We start from the raw sequence: 21,549 nt of genomic DNA on the forward strand, positions 1-21,549 counted from the left end.
CTCCCAGCTGCATTTCACAACCACGTCGAGACAGACATGATATCATGAAAAGCCAAAGATGATCTTCATGACGTCGAAGACAAAACTACCTTACCTCTTGGGTGGACACGAGCCCTCCGGCGAGAACCGACAGCGTTGTTCCGTGGCTTACCAGGGGGTCTGTGGGCATGGTCTACTTGATCGCCCGTTTTTCGCTTCCTGTCGCCTTATTTGCTTTGGATCTTCATCACTATGGATAAAGCTCGTCCATGTGTGCCTCTTACTAGTTCGGGTTTTATCTACGCTCGTGAGCTAAGGGATTCCGGCCTTCCTTATAGTTCAACGCCAGATCTGCACTGGTTTCTATGACGAGAGACCACGCAGGATAATGAGAGACTACGTCTAGACCATGTCAAGATCATACAGAGATATCATCGTTTGGGTTCAGAAAGCCAAAAAGGGCCCCATAAAACTAAAATACGTTAGGTTACATACAGCAGCCCGGATCTGTCGGGAGCGCTAACTGGCATTGCAACGGGCTGTCTGGTACTCGACAACTGATCACTATCGATAGGCCAGCGTCTCCTACTCCACAACTCTATCGGCGCCAACCCCACACACCTCTTGCTGAGCCTATGGGCGTCTTGAAGAGAAGGGCAGGAGGAACAAGCTTCGGCCATAACTTCATCCCGATTCGTCTCTTCACCGCTAGGTCCATCGTCTCCTGTGAAGCTTCCGTGGTTCCCGTGGGGGCCTACGCCGATGGTATCCCATAGCTCAAAGCTGAGAGATCACTGCAGTGTAATGCTGTTTTTCGCTGCTTTCTTTGAGTTAGTCGACTCTCATGGTATCCTGGATCCTAGCCTGAAAAATGACCGGGACGTATGGAATACATTACTTGCTTGGTGACTACCTAGGCGTAGTCTGGACTGGAAACTTCAGCGGGATATGCCACGGTGCTGTCTCATACGTCAAGACCATCAGGAATTGCCGAATCAGCAGTCAAGACCCCTAGGTTACCCGTAGTCTCTCACTGGGGTTGAGGTACAGCTGCTCGCAAAGGTCCTGATTAGCCTGCTCTCCGTTCCGCCCAAAGCCAGTCTATACTACGTCAACATTTGCTGCCCGCGTTGAATGCTGTTTGCCGGCCAGGGTAATGACCTGCTCCGGGCCCCTGCCTTTCAAGAAAATTGGCCATTATCCTTACATCTTGCCTGGGCGCGAAGGGGAGTTCTCTCACTAACATAGCCCATCATCTACCGCTCTTTTCTCCAGGGCCTTGCATTGCTGCATCTTTTCGGAACTGAATTTCGTTCTCTAATTTTTCTAAGCTGACGGGGAGCCTGGCTTGGGAATTCCTCGAAACTCAGGGACGTCGGTTGCTGGACTCCTTTTTTTGACGCCCTAAGCACTAGGCAGGTTTGCCAAGGAGCAAAGATGGCTGAACAAGCTCCCTCTCAAGGTCAAGGTCAAGACCAAGGGCAAGGTCAAGGTCAAGGTCAAGGTCAAGGTCAAGGTCAAGGTCAAGGTCAAGGTCAAGGTCAAGGTCTAGGTCAAGGTCTAGGTCAAGGTCTAGGTCACGGTCAAGGTCAAGGTCAAGGTGATGTCGAACGCGGCCCATCTCGTATCTCTCAACAATCTTCAAGACGTATCTCCCGTGTGTCTTATAAAGAGGATTGGGCGAACCTTGACGAGTATGGCAAGCTTGTGAAGTATGTCTCGACCTACCGCGAGCCTGGCAAGGAAGAGGGGGTGGAGGAAGAACAAGTGAAGCGAGTGTGGTACGCTCCTTGGAAGAAGCGCAAGGTCAAAGTCAAGCATGTAGATAAAGAACCGGGGATATTCCCGCCAGAGTGGCTCATTACAGACATTCGTCAAGGCCTGCCCAGCTCGGAAATTCCCATCAGACGTCGCGCCTCTGGATGGAACGAACTCACATCTGAGAAGGAAAACCCGATCGCCAAAATCCTGTCCTATTTCAGAGGTCCAATTCTCTATGGTATGACTTATGACTTCGGTTCGTCGAGACTTGAGTACAATCATTCTAATTCTGCATCTTCACAGTCATGGAGTTGGCCGTCCTTCTTGCGGCAGGTCTGGATGACTGGATTGATTTTGGTGTCATTATCGGTATCTTGTGTCTCAACGCCTCAGTCGGTTGGTATCAGGAAAAACAGGCTGCCGACGTCGTTGCCAGCTTGAAGGGAGATATTGCCATGAGAGCGACAGTCATCCGTGACGGTCAGCAACAAGAGATCTTGGCCCGAGAGCTTGTGCCTGGTGATGTGGTATGTGACACTCCAACATAGAATAAGCCGTCTTTTCTTCGTAATACGTGCTGAGGTCCCTTTCTAGATCATTGTTGGTGAAGGTCAAGTGGTTCCTGCTGATGCAAAGATTATCTGCGATTACAATGACCCCAATGGTTGGGAAGAATTCAAAAGAATGCAGGAACAAGGTGATCTCAGTAGCACTTCTGAGTCCGATATTGAGGAAAATGAGAAAGAAGGCAAGGAAGGGGAGGAGGAACAGCAGTCCTCCCGAAAACGCAGCCACCCGATCCTTGCCTGTGATCATTCGGCCATTACAGGAGAGTCTCTCGCTGTCGATCGCTATATGGGTCAAGTGATCTACTACACGACCGGTTGCAAGCGCGGCAAGGCCTACGCAGTTGTCCAGACCGGTGCGAGGACTTCTTTCGTTGGCAAAACCGCCTCCATGGTTTTGGCAGCTAAGGGTGCCGGGCACTTTGAAATTGTGATGGACCAGATTGGTACATCCCTTTTGGTTCTTGTCATGGCATGGATTCTGGCTGCTTGGATTGGCGGCTTCTTCCGCCATATTCCCATTGCTTCGCCTGCCCAGCAGACGCTTCTCCACTATACACTGTCGTTGCTGATTATCGGTGTCCCTGTCGGTCTTCCCGTCGTGACCACCACCACTATGGCTGTTGGAGCAGCTTATCTGGCAAAGAAGAAAGCTATTGTCCAAAAACTGACTGCGATTGAATCACTTGCTGTAGGTTGAATTCTTTTCTCCGGATGATGGATTGAATAGAGTGCTAAAAACCATGATTACAGGGTGTCGATATCCTCTGTTCTGATAAAACGGGAACATTGACGGCCAACAAGTTGAGCATCCGAGAGCCGTTTGTGGCAGAGGGTGTGGACGTTGACTGGATGTTTGCCGTGGCAGCCTTGGCATCATCTCATAATATCGAATCGCTTGATCCCATCGATAAGGTTACCATCCTGACGCTCAGGCAGTATCCTAGAGCAAGAGAGATTCTTCGACGGGGTTGGAAGACCGAAAAATATATCCCATTCGACCCCGTTTCGAAGCGAATCGTGACAGTGGCCACCTGTGATGGAATCAGGTATACCTGTACCAAGGGTGCCCCCAAGGCAGTGCTTTCCCTTACCAACTGTCCTAAAGAAGTTGCCGATATCTACAAGAACAAGGCGCAGGAATTTGCCCACAGAGGGTTCCGATCCTTGGGTGTTGCGGTCCAGAAAGAGGGAGAGGATTGGACGCTTCTTGGTATGCTTCCCATGTTCGATCCGCCCCGGGAAGATACCGCGCATACGATCAATGAAGCCCAGAATCTTGGAATCAGCGTCAAGATGCTTACAGGCGACGCATTGGCTATTGCCAAGGAGACATGCAAAATGCTCGCACTGGGAACCAAAGTGTATAATTCTGATAAGCTCATCCATGGTGGCCTGAGTGGCGTCATGGCAAGTGACCTGGTTGAAAAAGCCGACGGTTTCGCGGAAGTGTTCCCAGAGCATAAGTATCAGGTGGTTCAAATGCTCCAGGAGCGAGGACACCTAACGGCCATGACCGGCGATGGAGTGAACGATGCGCCATCGTTGAAGAAAGCTGATTGCGGTATTGCGGTAGAAGGCGCGACCGAGGCAGCGCAATCTGCATCGGACATCGTGTTCTTGGAGCCCGGATTGTCTACCATTATAGACTCGATCAAGGTGGCCAGGCAAATTTTTCACCGCATGAAGTCCTACATCCAGTATCGTATCGCGCTTTGCTTGCACCTGGAGATCTACCTCGTCACGTCCATGATCATCCTCAACGAAAGCATCCGCGTTGAGTTGATTGTCTTCCTTGCACTTTTCGCAGATTTGGCTACTGTCGCAGTGGCCTATGATAATGCCTCCTTTGAGCTGCGTCCTGTGGAGTGGCAACTCCCGAAGATCTGGTTCATCTCCGTGCTTCTAGGCCTGCTGTTGGCGCTGGGTACCTGGGTCGTGCGCGGTAGCATGTTCCTTCCATCCGGCGGTATCATCCAGAACTGGGGCTCTATCCAGGAAGTCCTGTTCCTGGAAGTCGCCCTCACGGAGAACTGGCTCATTTTCGTTACTCGCGGCGTAGAGACTTGGCCGTCAATCCACCTGGTCACAGCGATTTTGGGCGTGGATGTCCTGGCAACCATTTTCTGCCTGTTCGGTTGGTTCACGAACGAGACAATGCCGACCAACCCGGCGACCTCGTTCGTTGAAACCCGCAACGGCTGGACGGATATCGTCACCGTCGTCCGTGTCTGGGGCTACTCGCTCGGTGTGGAGATCGTCATTGCGCTCGTGTACTACATGCTCAACAAGTTCAAGTGGCTCGAAAACCTCGGCCGAGCCAAGCGAGACAAGGGCGATATCAAAATCCAGAATCTGCTCGGTCACCTGGCTCGGTTGACTGTCGAGTACGATCAGCCCGGTCAGCCCAAGGGTCGCTTCTTCCTTACATCCAGCAAGGAAGAAGAGGAGGCCGAGTAGAAACGGTTGCCCTAGAGGCTGGCTAGGTTTCAAGACGATGTTTCATATCTGCTAAGGTGGACGGTTCAATATCTCGCCTGTGGTCGTGTCATAAGCGAGGATGTGTCCTGGTCTGGGGAGTTTGAAAAAATCTAATGCTAATATGATGATTTGAGGGCGAGGAAGTGTGCGATTGTGCAATAATTAGTAATTCTTGAATTGTTGGAAGAGGATTAATCCCATATACCTGCGTTGCACACTTTAATTTCAAAAATTTGAATAATACTTCGGATTACTGTCGTCTCTAACCCTATAAACTAATGATATGTACATTCATGATGGTGAACGCCGACACCCTGGTTAGACACGACGGACGCGTTCCCATAGTTTCTCCAGATCGCGTCCCATGCGTCTCTCTGTTTCCTTCTCCATGGCCCGTCTGGAGGGCAGAGTCCGCTTGGACACGGCAGCCTGGGATTCCTCGCGGGCCATTTCGACTATTGATGAAGATGATCAGCGATCCGCCCAAGTTCAAACATCTGTAGGGGAGGGGGAAAAAAAATATAAAAAAAAAAAAAAAGAGGTACATACCATGAACAAAGACAGCTGCTCTCTTGCCGCTGAACATGGCATGCGGCACGTTGGTGCTCCCATCGCTATTGGCGTCGCCAACAGCGAAAACACCGGCCATGCTCGTCCGCATACCATTGACATTGGTGTCGATCTTGTTACCCTGCATCTTCAGACCCAGATCCTCGGGAATGGACGAGCGCTGCTCCGAGGGGAAATTGGTAATGAAGGCATTGCGAATGACGGAGGAGCCGTCGGCGAGGTTGACCCTGAAGATGTCGAACTGGCGACCCTGGTCATCGTGGGCGTCCTCGCCGTTCTGCAAACGCTCGATGGACTCGATGGTCTCGTTGTTCAGCACGACGTTGTACGCCTCAAGCTGCTTCTTCCAATTGGGGTACTTCTCGGCCAGCGCGGCCTCGGCCTCGGGCGTCTGGGTGCCGTTCACGAACGCGATGATGTCGGTGTTGAGCGTGTACACTTCAAGCACGCTGCCCACGACGTCGATGAGGGAGCCCAGGATCCCGAACGGCTGGTCGCGGTGCTCCCAGCCATCGCACCAGGGGCACCAGTACACGCCTTTGCCCCAGGCTTCCTCCAGCCCGGGCGTCTCCGGCAGAATGTCCTTCATGCCGGTGCCGAGGATGAGCTTGCGGGCTGTGTAGTCTTTGCCGGCCACCGAGGCGCTGAAGTAGGTGGTGTTTCTCTCCTCGTCGGTGACGACGAGCACCGAGTCGACCGTTTCGGTCACCCAGGTGGTCTGGTTATACTTTGAGATTTGGCTGCGGGCAAGTGTGCGGAAGTCGCTGGGGACGGCTCCTGACAAATGCTGGGATTAGTCTGCACAACTTGGATATTGAACATTGAGGGGAAGGGAGCCGATTTACCGTCATTGCCAATGACATCGTGCATGTTCCTTGTGGCAGCATTGCGATACTCGCCTGAGTCGAACAGGACGTTCTTGCGGCGCACCCGTGACAAACCACTGGCGGCGCTCAGCCCAGAGGGGCCTCCACCGATGATCATCACCTCATAGTCAGTCTGGGGGACTGAAGCCGCCAGAGCGACGGTGAGGGAGGAGAAGAGGGTGTACAGAAGAGACTTGGGAGCCATCCTGACGACGCGGTAGAGAAGCGATGGAGGGAAGAGGGCGAGAACAGCGACCTGGGAAGACTGTATCCATCGGGGCTCAAGGATTGTTTAAATAGGCAAGCTGAAGGCACGATGCAAGATCTGTGGGTAGTCGGGATCGCAATCGACGTCGTGCATCCGTCCTTTTTTTTTTTTTTTTTACCTTTCAAGGATTCAGCCAAGGAAGAACCTCAGCTGCAGTGGCTGGCTGGGGAATAGATCGACATCTGCATGGCCAGGATGCGAACTTGGAATTACATGACATAGCATATGTAGTCTGCACGAGCGGGTCTGTCATATTGCTTTTTCTTTCCGATATCCACTTTGGTCGACTTGAGGAGGTTATCCACAGGTCTGCTGGCCTTCTGAGCACAGGTGCAACCAATGTCAGACAGTGTACGGAGTAGACACAAGCAAAACTTGTGGACAAAAAGATTGACAGTAATCCTCTAACAATATTCATGGCTTGGATGACAGACAGATACCACTCCAGAGGGAACAGCTGCCTCTCATTGAACCGAGCAGAGAAGGCATGCAATGCATGTCTGTGACACCTCTACAGTTTGCATACGAAGTACATGGTAGTAACTCCACAGCAGAGTAGTATCGACTATTGAGGGATGATCAGCTTCAATGAAGCAGAAAATGCATTTGACAGGGGTTGGTCCCGCAGCTCCGTAAACTCGTGAGGCAATATCTGCAGGAAGATCGGCAGAGCTGAAAAATCAATAGTTCATGCACATCTTCCAGTAGTCAGTCTAGTTTTCAGGTTAATCTGAGCTGTGATTACAAAAGTACTTATTTATTTATGCCTTTTCATTTGGCTTTGTGAGTACAGTAGATTGATTGTAGATAGTCTGTAGAGAGACAACAAGCACAGTATGTCTTCTAGAACGATGAACTAGTCACAAGGCCCAATCCAGTCAACTGCACAGTCAAGGTGCTGCGCCTATTGAGACTATCAATTAATTTATATGCACCCCATTCAACAGTACATCAATCACTTCAAGATAAACCTGGCAAAAATAGACATATACAAACAGTCAAACCCTTCCATATGCAGGCCTTCGACTAAACATGTGCAGGTAAAAAATGCCAGACACCGAGACTAAGCAAGTACTGCAGCCCTTCAGAACCAGCCGTAAGGTCGGTAGCTGTACGAACGGCGAATGCGGGACGCAGTCTTGCCCAGCGCTTGGGCGACGCCGTCGAGGAAGCCCTTATTGCCGTAGGCCTGGGTGACGTCCCACATCATCACGCCGCCAAAACTGCTAAAAGTCTTGCTGTATTCGATGATCGACTTCAGAGTCTCCACGGGCACGTAGCCTGAGCCTGCTGCCCCAGTGTTCGCGGGCACACCCAGGAATACCTGGGCCTTCTTGTTCTGAGAGACCGTCTTGGCCCAGTTGTCCCAGGCGTCAAAATCGAAGCTGCTCTGCTTGCTTGCTCCGGCCTCAAACGAATTCAATCCACACCAGTTGTTGTAGAACTGGACGAACACAGCGTCAATGGACACCGGTCCATTGAGTATATCCTTATCGGCGGCGTCGGGGTACGGGCATTGAGGTGCAGCCGTCAAGAAATATTGTTTGCTATGATCGGCATCCATCAATTCGCGAAGCCTGTTCGCGAACGGAGCAACATTACTGACGGTGGCCTCGAAATCAAAGTCAAACCCGTCTACCGTCGCATTCCCGAACGGCCGACGGGCCGTCGCGTTGAGGGAGGGAGGTCCAAAGGTCTGCCAGACCAACTCGGCACCAGCCTTCGCAGCGGATTCTGAACTGAAGCCTCCTTCACTGTATGTGGCCCCGCCAATAGAAAGCAGAATGGTCTTTCCTTTCTTCTGACACGTCGTAATATCCTCCCTGAGCGGGCTGTTAGAGTTCCAGATTGTAAGTAAAGCACAACAGCGCAGAGCTCACCCAATCTGAGGGCATTTGCGAAGGTTGGTATCGTTGAAAACTGTACAATTGTCGTTCGCATTGGAAAAGTCGATTTCAGGAACGCCACCCTGGCCGTTGATTCTCATGAGAAACGCGAGTTCAAACACCTGAGCCTCGTGAGCCAAAGCACCATCTGAGTATGATATCATCCCATACATCAATCTTAGGGTCTAGTGAGGTTTCCATCAACATATTAGCCTGGAAGTATTTAGACATGATTGACTCACCATCACAGTAGTAGGAAAGACGCTGCTGCGCCAAATCTCCGGTTCCCCGGAAAGAATTCTGACCTGTTGACCGGCAACACGTTTACCAGATCAGTCAAAGATTCCCAACATAACACGTAAGGCTGAGACATACCCCAGTATACTGCGACGTTGGAGGAAGACGAGAGATCGAGTTTGGCATACACTCCTTCCAGAGAAGTTGCCGCTGCCGTCAAGGCAAGAAGCTGTGCAAGAAAAGACATGGGGAAAAAGACAGGCGGATTGACGTATTCCCAGTCAAAGAATGAAATGACTTGCCTGCGAAGTCAAAAAAGCGTAGGCAGTATTCAAAAGATAGGACGGGGCCGAAGGTAAGCCCCCGAGGTCCAAGAGCACACTGGATGAGCTGATAGAATGGATATCAGTTCTCAGTTTAAGCGATTGTTCGGATCAAGAATGACAGACCTACTTATAGCTCATTATTGCCATTGTGAGAGTCCGTTGACCGAGGTCGTTCCCCCTTCGACTGACCAGACATTCCTTCCTCGTGGTGCCTTCGATCTTTGAAAGTGTCATGCTGTCTGCTCGCCAAAGTAGAATGCCAAATTCGATCAATAAACCTGATTTTCAGGTATCTAGTGCTTTCGATTGCTGCAGAAATGGGGCATGGCATTCCAGAGGGTTGTCGGGGGACTCATGCTGTCTAAGGAATGCGGCACTTTCTGTTTCGGGACCTAAGCCTGCAATAGTAGTGACAACTGACGACGTACGCTGACGACGCTCGTAGCTGCGGACAAGCTCAGAGAGAAATTTGATGGTGTGGACTAAAGTCAGTGCGTACTTCGTCAGTGAAGTCAAAGAACGTGGTGTTGCGTCAGGAAAATATGGCCATGTGCTGTGCTAGCTGGGCTCGAGGATAACCATAGAATCAGATCTAGGGCGGCAAGGGGGAGATGCATTGAATCGCTATCATGTTCCCTGCGATAATTTCTCGCAGGATATTAGTACTGGCCATCAAGCCACTTTCGTCATTTTCACCGTTTCACATTTCACGAGCTGTACTAATGCTCAACCAGGCGCTACATGCGGTGAGTGTCTCCGGTGTGATGACCTTTTCGTTAGGTCAAGAAATTCAAGGTGCAAGAGAATGAATGCATGAATGCAACAGCTGTAGTGGTGACGAACCACGAAATGAAACGAAATGAGAAGCGACTTTTGTAGTGTCGAAGAAAGATGCGGTTTGTGCCCCGATATAAATTGCACTACTGAGGATTAAACGACATATCATGCTTGTAACCCACATGGCCCTGGGAGATCACCGAGGAATGCCAATCACCCTCTCGGCGGCTTCATCGTTCGACATCCCGGGGTCAATGACCCCAGCGACCTTGAGGACGTCCACAACCCCGTCCACAACCTTTCGGTCCACGCCCCTTGTACTGCTGGTAAATCTCACATCCTTCAGCCACTCCTTTGCATCTTCCTCAACGTACGTGCATCCCAATTCTCCCGTACCCAGAAGCCTCACGACATTATCGTGGTCGGCTTGGAAATCCTTGATACCTTGGTCCAGCACATGGAACAGTTGCAGGAGTCTCTCGTCATGTTCGGGGTCAGGGAAGGCTGAGGTGGATGCGGCAATAAGCCAGGATGGCCATGGGGTGAAGATCTCACCGATCTTCTTCAGTGGCGGGTGAGGCTTGTCCGAGTCCGCGTGGAAGTACGGTTTCGTGGTAAAATGTTCCCACATGAAGAACTCAGCCGAGGGCGTGGACCGATCGGGGTGCGAGGCATCGTACCCCGTGACCCCATTTCGCAAAGCCTGGAAGGGACCGAGGACAGCCGGTGTCAATGAGTCGGGCTTCCAGCCTTGCTTCTGCGCCAGCACAAAGGACATGATATGGGAGCCACTGTGAGTCAAGTCAGTCATCTCTCGTGAGGAATCACGTCCAAGGCATCCCAACTGACCTTCCGAGGCGACTGACACCAACTCTCTTATCCTTCAGATCGGCCACAGTGTGAAGCTCCTCTCTTTCCCGTCCGGTGACAATCGCCCACCGCAGCGGTGTATCAACCCAATGGCCAACCACCTTGTAACCCCCCGAGGCAGCATCCTTCTGAGCCTGCTGCTTACCAGCCAATCCAGCAATCCACCCCTCGGTCAGCCCAATTGCGACATCGATTTCCTTCTCCCGAAGAGACGTGATCATGTGCCCCGTTCCTGAAGGGAACGGAATCAACGTGATCTTGAATGGAAGAGAGGAGGCGGCTGGCGAGCGAAGAGCCAGGTGGAGAGGAGCGAGGTAGTGCTCTACATGATGTCAGAGAAAAGGTATCGCGACAAAATAAGCGATGACAGTCAAATGAGGGCTTATGTGCTCTCGGTTGAGGATATGTATGTAACGGAATAATCGGCACCGCGGTTTGCGACGTTATGTCAAATGACGAGCACGGCAGATAATGGGAAAACTGAAGCCGATGATGGGGAAGGATTGCTTACCTGGCACGTAGCCAATTCGGATTGAGGCCATGATTGTAGTCGGTATGGTCTATAGCCAGGAATAGGCGAGCGATAGTGATGTTACTTTTTATTTGACCTCTCACTCTTGACGAGTCCAGACAACTAACTTGAAGCTTGTTTCTTAAGCAGCGGGGTAACCGCGGGGAGCCGATTGTATCACGTAACAATGGAGTAAAGCCAGTCGTCCAAGTGAAGCAGCTATTAATTGCAAGGAAAGAACAATTCGATTATTAATATTAGGATAATAATGAATTTGCCTATATCGTTCTAAATATATCTATATGGAGCCGACCTCGTGCGCAAGGTCTGTATTAAGTATATCTACAATGCATCATGCTCTCGTGGGGCATTATCAAAAAGCTGTCATCATAACTTAGGTCATCCGTATGTCTTTTTCCTCCGCTGGCCAGCTGGCGGTGTTATGCCTAGGGCCGCCCGCAGCCCTGAGTGTATGCCGCGAATACATCCAGAATTGTACCCCGAGGTAGAGATCACAGACACACTGGAACATACCGCACAGCCGAAACGCCCAGGGAATCACTTCTTTGCTGCAGAAGAAGTAACTCATTTTCATCACATCACCAAGAATCCAAGCCGCCAGCACAGAAACCCGGAATCCTTTGCACGAACGGGTCCGGTGATTGGCAATGATCTGAGGGAGAGGCAGGATAGCTTCTACAGCCAGACCAGCATAGCCCAGTAGGTTCACGTACAAGTCCGACCGAGCGATGGGCGGCAGAAGGATCTGGACGAATGATAGCGCCCCGACAAAATAGGCCAAAAACATCCAGTACCTATGTAGACACAAATTTCATTAGCATCGACCCTGCAGACCACGTTTAGAAAGCGATCGGGACCCAAGACATACGGCTTTGCGGACTTCCACTGCCAGAATTCGTATGGTCTGACAACCCCCTTCTCATCCAAATTGCTAAACGGAACATGCTCCACGCTATTCTTGACTCCCGGCGACGGTCGGTTATCCAGTGCAACTTTGAGCAAGACGATCTGGACCCCAATCATGATCACGGCTTGTACGAGCAGCGAGAGCGAGTAGTAGTGACCAAACCAGTAAAACACCCTAAAGACAGGAATGTTAACGTCATTGTGCATTGAGCTGAGCAGCAGCGGTTAACATAAGGCGCCTTTCTTACTTGAGGATGGATGCGACGAGCATGATCAAAGGGATATCGAGGGAGAATCCCCCCGAATTCCTTGATCGATGTATACTGAGAATCTGATCCGTATAGGACGTGAGGGGGGAGGTAATAAGACTATTTCACGCGAAATGTCCTCAGTCAGCATTCCAATGCCACTTGAAGACCCGAGTTGCCAGCTCCCCGAAGTGTCTGAGTTACGATAAATGGGAACTTACAACATGGGGGCCCCATATTCAAGAGCCAGCGATATGAGATACATGGTGCATCCAAAAGCGAAAAAGAGTATCCGATGCCCGGAAGATGCTTGTAGCTGTTGATGGAGTTGCTTGCTGGGTGCTCTTCGCAGTAAAGCGGGACCTCGCGGATTCTAGGGAATGATGATGATTGAACGTTGATTAGGGGTTGGCCAAAAGCAAAGGGGACCGATGAGAGGATATAACAGGATCCGATGAACTCAAGAGCTCTCCATGGAACGAGAATGTTGACTATACCGAGCAGGTTGAATCCAAGAACCAAGACGCTTGTCGGCGTGTCGCGATGCACAAAATAGTAAAATGGGGACAAAGCCAAGCACTGTTGCAGAGATCAATCACGATTAATTTCCTTGGAAAAACATGTGCCAGGGCCGAAAGCGTCTTCTTGTCTTGTTTAGGATTTCCCGGCAGATCTGCTTAGTTCAGCGACCCCATGGCGCTTACCTATTCTGGTTTAGGTCCTTCTATCGACTCCTTGTTGCCTGGAGGTTCAGGCAACACATCCTACGCTACAGTTATATTATGTGATGAGACTTGAGCTTCGAGGTTATCAGTATTATTATTCCCTGTCTGCCTTGCACTAGCACGTTGGAAGGCAGGTAAACAGAGTATCATTCACTTTGCATAGTGTATGTTTGTCATTCCAATCATGTGTATATACTCCGGTTTGACACAGATTCTAGAATTCAATCTTCCATGTCTTTCCAATTCCAACATCGGGTTTCTTCACCACAGCATATGGGGCCTTGCCCGTCTGCTGGGCGTGATACTCCAAGGGCACGGTAGAAGCCATCTTTGCACCGTCTTCGATGACGGTCACGGACGCCCTTCCTTGCCATTCCTTGGGAGCGTCGACAACGACCACCTTTTCAACCCGAACATTCGCCATGCTCTTCAGATAATCGGCTGTCTTCGAACCCTTGGTTCCGATGTCTTCCGATGAGAGGGTAGATTTTTCAAATCTGAAGCGGCGGTGTATGCATCCACCCTGCTCATAGTTGAACGTCTCCCCGTCATCAACATAGAGTGTGCCTTCAGCCTCTCCGTGCTTGTCGAGGACGATCACAAGTGTATATGGATCCCACTTCATCAATCCGCTGCTGCGACGCGCGCGGTCCTTGCGAGGGATGATATGACCGCCCTGCATCAACAACGGGACCTTCTCAATGGGGGCAGGCACCGTATGGCTCTTGCCCGCTCCTTGGTAGACGGTATAATCGTAATAATCGTAGTACTTCTCATCATCAGCGATGTAGATCTCTGCGGTGGTGGCACCTTCTGCAACAACAGGTTTGGTCAGTAGGCCAGTAGATCCAAGGTAGAGTTGGTCATCAATGGCAAAGCCTTGTTCGTCCGCCGGGTGGACATAATACTGGGGCCGGACAATGGGCATTCCATTCACCGAAGCTTCATGGAATGCAGTGTACCATGCAGGCAACAGTTGATATCTCAGACGGATAGCCTGCGATATAATCGACCTGAATGGCTCAGCGATCAAGTAGGGCTCTCGTCTGCGAGTGTCGATGTGCGCATGGGCACGGAAGAAGGGATACCAAATGCCGGTCTGATACCACCGGGTCAAAAGTTCTTTGCTTGGGTTCTGGAAAAATCCGCCAACGTCGGCCCCAGCAAACGGGAACCCAGCAATTCCGTTGTTCAATACCATAGGTAAGGATGCGGCCAGGTGTTCCCAGGTGGCTTGATTGTCTCCCGTCCACATGGCAGATACCCGTTGAGCACCAGCGTAGAATGATCGTGTCAAAACGAAGGGCCTACGGACCACGCCTTTCTTTCGCTCCAACAAGGCATTGTATGTAGCGTTGACAAAGGTCAGTCCGTTGACATTGTGTACGTCGCGGTGTTCCCAGTTGCCATAGTGTATATTGTCCTTGGGCATAGTGGTTTCCGGCCCATTGAAGACGGAGGGCTCATTCATGTCATTCCAAATAAAGACGTTCGGCTGGGTGCCCTTGAATTTGTCGTATTTGAACAAGCCAATCCACCATTTGATTGCTTCGGGGTTGAAGCAGTCCACCCAGTGAGATGAGCCAGGCCAACACCAGCCGTCGTAGATCTCCCCGTTCTTATTTTTGGTAGCTAGATCCTTGCTCTTCAGCTCTTCATTGATGGAGTATCCCTCCTTATTTTTAATGTGCGGGTCAATGATCACCACGAGTTTGCGCTCAGAGTCATCAAGCTGCTCTTCCATACCCTTTGGGTCAGGGAAGCTCAGAGGGTCCCAGGTAAAGTACTTTCTGTCATCCGTGTACTCGATGTCTAGCCAAATCACGTCGTAAGGAATCTGATACTTGTCAAACTTGCGATCAACTTCCTTGACATCCTCGTCCGTGACATAGTTCCAACGACACTGGTGGTAAGCGATGGCGAACTGTTGAGGTAATTGAGTGTAGCCGGTAAGTTCACCGTAAGTTTTGCTGATCTCTTGCGGAGTGGGACCCAAGAAGACGAACAAATCGATACGTCCCGATTCGGAGAACCAGTGAGTTTGAGTGTCTGTCTTTGAACCTACTCCAAGAGAAAGAGGGTTGGGCGAGGACTTTGACTTGACAATGTCGACCCAGGTCTCCGCAGCGTTGAGCCAGAAGACACCCACGGTAGAGTTCTTCCTGTGGGCCTGCATGAACGGGATGGCGCCATAGAGGGTCATGGGGCTGTTGAGCTCATATTCAAAGACGTCCGCATTGTACATGCGATAAGGCTCCTCATGATTTCCATCACCGCCCCTTCAATTTGATCAGCTTTGCGTCACTAGAGCGGCGGGGGCATGTACCACCTACCTAGTTTCCTTCAGAGACATAGAGTCTGCATGCTCTGGAATTCCAAAAACATGACTGTAGCCAGGAAATGTGATGTCCAGGCCAATACTCTCTGGACCTCTCGGCTTGGAGTCGGTGTTTCCACCAAAAGTTTCCTCCCACCAGGTGCTTTCATCCTGCTGAGATTCTGATTTTTCCTGGACACTGTCACCCTCTGCCACGTCCACTTTTGGCCGCCAGTGTTCCACGTTGAGGTAGCCCTTGTGATTCACTTGGACATGGCTCTGGCCATCGCGTTGAAAATCGACGCTGAACGGCGCATGGCGAATGACCGCCTGAAATTTGTTATCCGGCCCGTACATTACCTTTGTGAATCCAGTCTCGGATTCTGAGTCCACAGAGGCACTTTTACTCGATTCCAAGCCACCCACCAGCGCCCATTGCTCTGCTTCATTGTATCGTTCCTTACGCACTTGGCTGTTATGTCGCAGGTCAATTTCGCCCTTCATCCGTTTGTCTTCGTCGACCACGATGCGCGTAGCTCCAGACTCTAGGAAAGAGATCACAAGTGGCAGCCTGACCTTCTCATTGGCAGATACCGACTTGAGAATTGTCCCTTGCAATTGGCCATCTTTGAAGTGAATTGAAGAGGGATCGAGTTCATATGGTGAATTCCAAGACGCGCCTTTGGCGGAGACGTCATCTGCGAATGCTCGGTTCCGCTTACAAAACCCAGATTGAGAGCATTTCTTGAAGTTCTCATGCTTCACAGTAACTGGAGGAATTGGTCAGATGGCGATAGCATTGGAATACCTTGAGTGCATAGAGCTCACCTCCGGGTACAACAAGGCACCCGAGAAGTACAACCAACCCGAGCAATAGCGTCCATCTGGAGAGGGACGAGCTGTTCGGGGCCATGTTTGAGAGAATCGATGCAATCAGAGCCACTCAACATCTGAAAGTACCGTAATTACAAGACTTTCTGTGCTGACCTGCATCTACCAGAGCTGGAGGCCAAACACAAACAATCATGAACAGATAACACAGGTGATGATTCCAGGCTGGCCAGATTGGCAGATCGGAGGGAATTCGGGGTAAGCTAACGTCCAACTTGGGTTAGTGTGGCGCTAGTGCGAATGGAACCTAGCACCTAGGTAACCTAAGGTATCCATCTTATAATTAGTACTCAACCCTGAGGCATCCAGGCATCCAGGCTGCCCCTCCTGCCCCACTCGGTCTTGCAGTCCCCTCCTTATAATAATTTCGCCAGCTCACCGAAAGTCTACCTCTTCTTCTTTTTCTCCGAGCTGTCAACCGTACCTCAATCGTTCTTCAGTATCTCCATCATCTCTTATCAATCTCTCAAAATGTCCAACGAGCAGACGTAAGTTGACATTCCATCCCACTTCCAAGCTCAATCCCAGTTTTCCCCTTATTCTTCTCCGACGCTGCTTTGGGGTTGTCCTCTCACCAGTACGAATAAAGCTAATCAATTCCTGCAGCTTCATTGCCATCAAGCCCGATGGTGTCCAGGTATGAGGCTATGACCGCTCCTGCTGATGTTCAATGGTCGACACACTTCAAATGAGCATGGGACTGACTTGATCATCCTTTAGCGCGGACTCGTCGGCCCCATCATCTCTCGCTTCGAGAACCGTGGGTATGTATTTCTGGCGCTCAATGGCTTATTAGTCGCGCTAATTATGCACAGCTTCAAGCTCGTTGCCATGAAGCTGGTCTCTCCTCCCCAGTCCCAGCTTGAGCAGCACTACGCCGACCTCTCCGACAAGCCCTTCTTCAAGGGTCTTGTCTCCTGTGAGTTTCCCTTCCACATCGAAAATTGATGGCTTCCTTTTTCATGATGGTGACTAACCACTACATTTAGACATGCTCAGCGGCCCCATCTGCGCCATGGTCTGGGAGGGCCGTGATGCCGTCAAGACCGGCCGTAGTAAGTTTCCGTCAATCGATGTGTTTCAGACATGAAACGAGCATATGCTAATGGTGCGATAATAGCCATCCTCGGTGCCACCAACCCTCTTGCCTCCGCTCCCGGCACCATCCGTGGTGACTACGCTATCGTAAGCTCTATTCGGACCCCAATATCATGGTTTCTCTCTGACATTGCATTAGGACGTCGGCCGCAACGTCTGCCACGGTTCCGACAGCGTCGAGAACGCCAAGAAGGAGATTGCCCTCTGGTTCAAGCCTGAGGAGCTCATCTCCTGGAAGAGCGCCGCCTTCGACTGGATCTACGAGAAGGCTTAAATTTATCCGTTCGACATTTTATTTGGATGTCTGCAATCCGTTACAGCTGAGGGTGTAGGAGGCAGTGTATGACATACATCACAAAAGTCCCACGAGAAATAAAATATACAGGACAACTACGGTGCCAATGGCCACATTCCCTTCTCGTATCCCTCGCCGGAATCTGGGAGTAGGGCGGATAATTCTCCGCTGCGGAAATTTGCATAGAAGGTTCCATCACAAGCTACTTTTTCCCAAGAAGAGCCCCGACGCCCCTGCCTACCGGAGCGAGAACAGATCTCGCAAACCATGGCGTTGCCCATACACTAGCGACTATCCGTACGGGCAGTAGAGCTTTCGTGATTGCATAGGCAGTCGCGAACTCAAGCACAAGACGAACGCCTTTTCTGTCTTCCGGTCTCAATTGAGATTGACTGGGCGATTCAGTAGTAGAGTCCTCGCCGGAAGTAGACCCATCGGCCTTCACAATATCCACGTCAGCATCCTCCACCCAACCTTTCTTTCGCAGCCAGCGACCGAATCGCTGAACTCCTTCGTCAAAGCCGCTTTTTGAGGTGAAATCCGGCAACCAATCGCCGTAATGGAACGAAGCGACCAGCCCGAGCAAAGGAACAATGGCTGTAATCTCGTGTAGTATCAAAAAAGACGCGATATGTGTGCCAGGGGCCCCCAGTAACGGCTTTGTATAGGAGCGTAAAAACGGCGGAAGGCGATCATTCAGCTTGCGGAGACGAGAGCGGTAGTCATTCGGACCTGCTGAGGGCGGTGTCGCCAGGCCACGCCGCATGCAAGTATGGGAGCGCAACGATGGACGAAAAAGACGCGAAGTTGAAGTCGCTGATGAACGCCATGAAGCCATCTCATCCAAGCTGTCGATGCCTAGCTAGACACGACTTGAAGTTGATACTGCGAGTTCAAACTGAAGTAGACAAGGATTAATGCTGGCTCTTGGGCAGACTTTCAGTTCTAACTTCAGAAATTATGGTAGCGAGAGATCAATGCCATTTCTGACTCCAGTAGAGACTTCAAGGCCGGTCTTTAATTGATGACTCCTCATCATCTCCAACAGACTCGTACTGCGACATCGACGGAGCTTGGTGAGGTTTGCCTTGTTTGCACTCTGCACAGCCGTATACAATGTCAGTAGATGTATCTATCTGCTGCGTATCTATCGGAAACGAAACATTGAAGAATAATGATAGGTAATCAACAATCTGATGAACCCAAAAGTAGCACGTGCAATGGTCTATCTCGATAGAATGAGCTATAAAAGATGGATGGAACATCTCGTTATGGTGGCCATGGTCGGCAATCGTGCATGGTTCCGTATCCGTTGATCGGAGGGGCCAAGTCCTTCCCTCCCACATGCGCTGGCTCAGGTCCTCCTCCATCAACTTCAATTATTCCCGCTATTTTCCTCACCACAGAGGAGAAATTCGGGTCAAGATGGAAAAGATCACAGACAAGATCGCGGCATTGCCGCCAAACGAGAATTACTTTTCTCTCGAGTTCTTCCCTCCCAAGACGCAGATGGTGGGGTATCCCCCGCACTCTTTTGACTTTTCTGGCCATGCAACCAGTAACTGATGGTGTTTCGAATATTGTAGGGCTTCTCCAATCTACAGGCCCGTTTAGAGCGTATGTCACAAGCGCTGCGTCCCTTGTTCGTTACCGTCACTTGGGGAGCCGGTGGAAGTACTGCCGCCAGGTCGTTGGAGCTCGCAGAGATCTGCCAGCGTCAATTGCAATTAACAACATGCCTTCATCTAACATGCACGAATATGAGCCGAGCATTGATCGATGAGGCCTTGGAAGAGGCCAAGGTTCTCGGAATTCGAAACATCCTGGCGCTTCGCGGCGACCCGCCACGCAGTGAAGAGTACAACATGCACGGAGAAGATGACAGCAACAAGGACTTCACGTTCGCGGTGGACTTGGTACGATACATTCGCAAGAAGTACGGTGATTACTTCTGCCTCGGCGTTGCTGCGTATCCTGAAGGGCACCCGGTCGATTCTTATCAGGACGTACAGGATCCAGTGAGGGATCTGCCATATCTGGTCGAGAAGACCCTGGCCGGTGCGGACTTCATCATGACTCAGTTGACATACGACATTGATGCCTACACAAAGTTTGAGAAAATGCTCCGAAACCACGAGTCCGGTGCCTTCAAAACCATCCCGATCATTCCTGGGTTGATGCCTATTCACAGCTACAAGATTCTCACCAGAACAACGAAACTGAGTCATGTCCAGATTCCACCACAGATCATGTCGAAACTAGAAGCAGTGAAACATGATGACGATGCTGTGAAGCGCATCGGTGTAGATGTTCTAAGTGATTTAGTGGAGGCTATCAGGAAGATACCCTGCCCTGGGTTTAGGGGCTTCCATTTTTACACATTGAACCTTGAGAAGACAGTCTCTTTCATCATTGAACGATGTGGTTTGATACCTGATGATCCAGAAGACTTTGATGCTGTTGTGGACGATGATTACACCACCGCACCCACTGGAGCTCAGAGTCGATCCCTATTCCGGCGCAGGGCTTCGTCCGTCAACTCACTGCCACATAACCGTGTCATTGTGGACAGGTTACAGGTGCCCTCAGACGGGTCATCGAGAGCATCGACTACACATGAGGCACCCGCCACTAGCGCTGGAATGCCTGCGATGCCCCCAGATCGCAACACAACGCTCCAGATTTCGGAGGGTCAGGGAGCGCTCGGCAGAGAAGCGACGTGGGACGATTTCCCTAACGGCCGTTGGGGTGACGCTCGCTCGCCGGCTTTCGGAGAGATTGATGGGTACGGTCCTTCACTACACGTTTCGGGCACTGTCGCGCGGCGCATCTGGGGCTATCCTGTGTCCCGCGAAGACATAAGTGCACTATTCCGTCGCCATGTGTCTGGCGATCTCTATATCGTTCCCTGGTCCGAAGGCGGAGCGGAAGAGAATGGCAGTGGCTTGAATGCTGAGACAGAAGTCATTCGACCCGAATTACTGAAGCTCATTGACGGCAAAGGCTGGTGGACTCTGGCGTCCCAGCCGGCTGTCAATGGTGTCCGAAGCGACGATCCAACATTTGGGTGGGGACCTCCGGGCGAGGGATTCGTCTTTCAGAAGCCATTCGTTGAATTCTTCTGTCCAAGCAAAGACTTCCAGACAGTGCTCAAACCACTCTTTGCAAAGCACGGCCATGAGAAGCTCGCATGGTTTGCAACCAACACGAAGGGCGAATTCGAGTCCTCCCTTCCCGCCGATCCTGCCGATGCCGATACCATCGAGATGAATCCCAACAACGTCAACGCTGTGACATGGGGTGTCTTCCGTGGCAAGGAGATAGTCACTCCGACCATCATTGAAGAAGTAAGCTTTAGAGCCTGGGGCGAAGAGGCATACCGTATCTGGGATGAGTGGCGCCGGGTCTATCCCCGTGGCACCCCGACCGAGCGCCTCCTTGACGAAATCAAGAACGACGTTTGGCTGGTGTGTGTCGTGGGGCAGGACTTTGGAGCCGGCACGGAAGGCGGGTCGGAAGAAGAACAGCAGGAGACCAAGTGGATGTGGAATGTCTTGATCAACAGCCAGTGAGGTGTACAAGTACCTAAGTTACACGATGAGTGTACTGAATGTCGGAACTTGTCTGCTCCACCATGACAAGGGAATTGGGGCTGGCTCTCGCCATGTTCATATCATGTTCTGCTTGTCCACTACCCGAATCAGAAAATGTAGTTCTTTTGTACTTATTTTTGAGATGGACATTGAATGGTATAGAAGGAATAAAGTAAAACTGGATCTAATGACATAAGTTTATTGTTAAGGTTATCTAGAGTTTCTCTCGAATCATGTACGGGAATAGAGACAAGGAGAATCCAAGTCAAACGAATGTGAGGGCGATTGAAGGACGTTACGACCAGCTTTCACCACCGCTCTGGAATGACAGATGCCTCGATTCTGAAGATAGAACAA

At 50.9% G+C, this 21,549-nt stretch overlaps 8 protein-coding genes across 8 annotated transcripts; 3 read left to right on the top strand and 5 right to left on the bottom strand.

The window, feature by feature from the left end:
* Positions 1-1,416: 1,416 nt before the first annotated feature.
* On the top strand, positions 1,417-4,766 carry Aud_006459 (putative plasma membrane H(+)ATPase; the record flags this gene model as incomplete). The annotated part of the gene is made up of 4 exons (XM_043291360.1): positions 1,417-1,978; positions 2,044-2,267; positions 2,335-2,997; positions 3,060-4,766. The coding sequence occupies 4 exons, from the start codon at positions 1,417-1,419 to the stop codon at positions 4,764-4,766; spliced, it is 3,156 nt and encodes a 1,051-aa protein (XP_043147295.1).
* A 339-nt stretch (positions 4,767-5,105) lies between these two features.
* Aud_006460 (NAD(P)/FAD-dependent oxidoreductase) lies at positions 5,106-6,428 on the bottom strand (the record flags this gene model as incomplete). Its single annotated transcript, XM_043291361.1, has 3 exons — positions 5,106-5,242; positions 5,337-6,134; positions 6,203-6,428. 3 exons carry the CDS (start codon positions 6,426-6,428, stop codon positions 5,106-5,108), a joined length of 1,161 nt encoding a protein of 386 aa, XP_043147296.1.
* A 1,147-nt stretch (positions 6,429-7,575) lies between these two features.
* Positions 7,576-11,129, bottom strand: Aud_006461 (uncharacterized protein; the record flags this gene model as incomplete). Its single annotated transcript, XM_043291362.1, has 7 exons — positions 7,576-8,314; positions 8,372-8,499; positions 8,549-8,682; positions 8,753-8,916; positions 9,918-10,508; positions 10,567-10,909; positions 11,099-11,129. The coding sequence occupies 7 exons, from the start codon at positions 11,127-11,129 to the stop codon at positions 7,576-7,578; spliced, it is 2,130 nt and encodes a 709-aa protein (XP_043147297.1).
* A 363-nt stretch (positions 11,130-11,492) lies between these two features.
* On the bottom strand, positions 11,493-12,538 carry Aud_006462 (PQ-loop repeat-containing protein; the record flags this gene model as incomplete). Its single annotated transcript, XM_043291363.1, has 4 exons — positions 11,493-11,913; positions 11,988-12,200; positions 12,274-12,393; positions 12,495-12,538. The coding sequence occupies 4 exons, from the start codon at positions 12,536-12,538 to the stop codon at positions 11,493-11,495; spliced, it is 798 nt and encodes a 265-aa protein (XP_043147298.1).
* Positions 12,539-13,212: 674 nt separating this feature from the next.
* On the bottom strand, positions 13,213-16,228 carry Aud_006463 (glucan 1,3-alpha-glucosidase ROT2; the record flags this gene model as incomplete). The annotated part of the gene is made up of 3 exons (XM_043291364.1): positions 13,213-15,277; positions 15,332-16,085; positions 16,144-16,228. 3 exons carry the CDS (start codon positions 16,226-16,228, stop codon positions 13,213-13,215), a joined length of 2,904 nt encoding a protein of 967 aa, XP_043147299.1.
* A 449-nt stretch (positions 16,229-16,677) lies between these two features.
* Aud_006464 (nucleoside-diphosphate kinase) lies at positions 16,678-17,578 on the top strand (the record flags this gene model as incomplete). Its single annotated transcript, XM_043291365.1, has 7 exons — positions 16,678-16,694; positions 16,813-16,843; positions 16,927-16,970; positions 17,022-17,125; positions 17,196-17,261; positions 17,327-17,391; positions 17,444-17,578. 7 exons carry the CDS (start codon positions 16,678-16,680, stop codon positions 17,576-17,578), a joined length of 462 nt encoding a protein of 153 aa, XP_043147300.1.
* A 223-nt stretch (positions 17,579-17,801) lies between these two features.
* On the bottom strand, positions 17,802-18,365 carry Aud_006465 (uncharacterized protein; the record flags this gene model as incomplete). Its single annotated transcript, XM_043291366.1, has 1 exon — positions 17,802-18,365. One exon carries the CDS (start codon positions 18,363-18,365, stop codon positions 17,802-17,804), a length of 564 nt encoding a protein of 187 aa, XP_043147301.1.
* A 659-nt stretch (positions 18,366-19,024) lies between these two features.
* On the top strand, positions 19,025-21,171 carry Aud_006466 (methylenetetrahydrofolate reductase (NAD(P)H) MET12; the record flags this gene model as incomplete). The annotated part of the gene is made up of 2 exons (XM_043291367.1): positions 19,025-19,111; positions 19,186-21,171. The coding sequence occupies 2 exons, from the start codon at positions 19,025-19,027 to the stop codon at positions 21,169-21,171; spliced, it is 2,073 nt and encodes a 690-aa protein (XP_043147302.1).
* Positions 21,172-21,549: the final 378 nt, after the last annotated feature.

The sequence above is a fragment of the Aspergillus udagawae genome (assembly GCF_001078395.1).
Source record: "Aspergillus udagawae IFM 46973 DNA, scaffold_4, whole genome shotgun sequence".
Taxonomy (NCBI): domain Eukaryota; kingdom Fungi; phylum Ascomycota; class Eurotiomycetes; order Eurotiales; family Aspergillaceae; genus Aspergillus; species Aspergillus udagawae.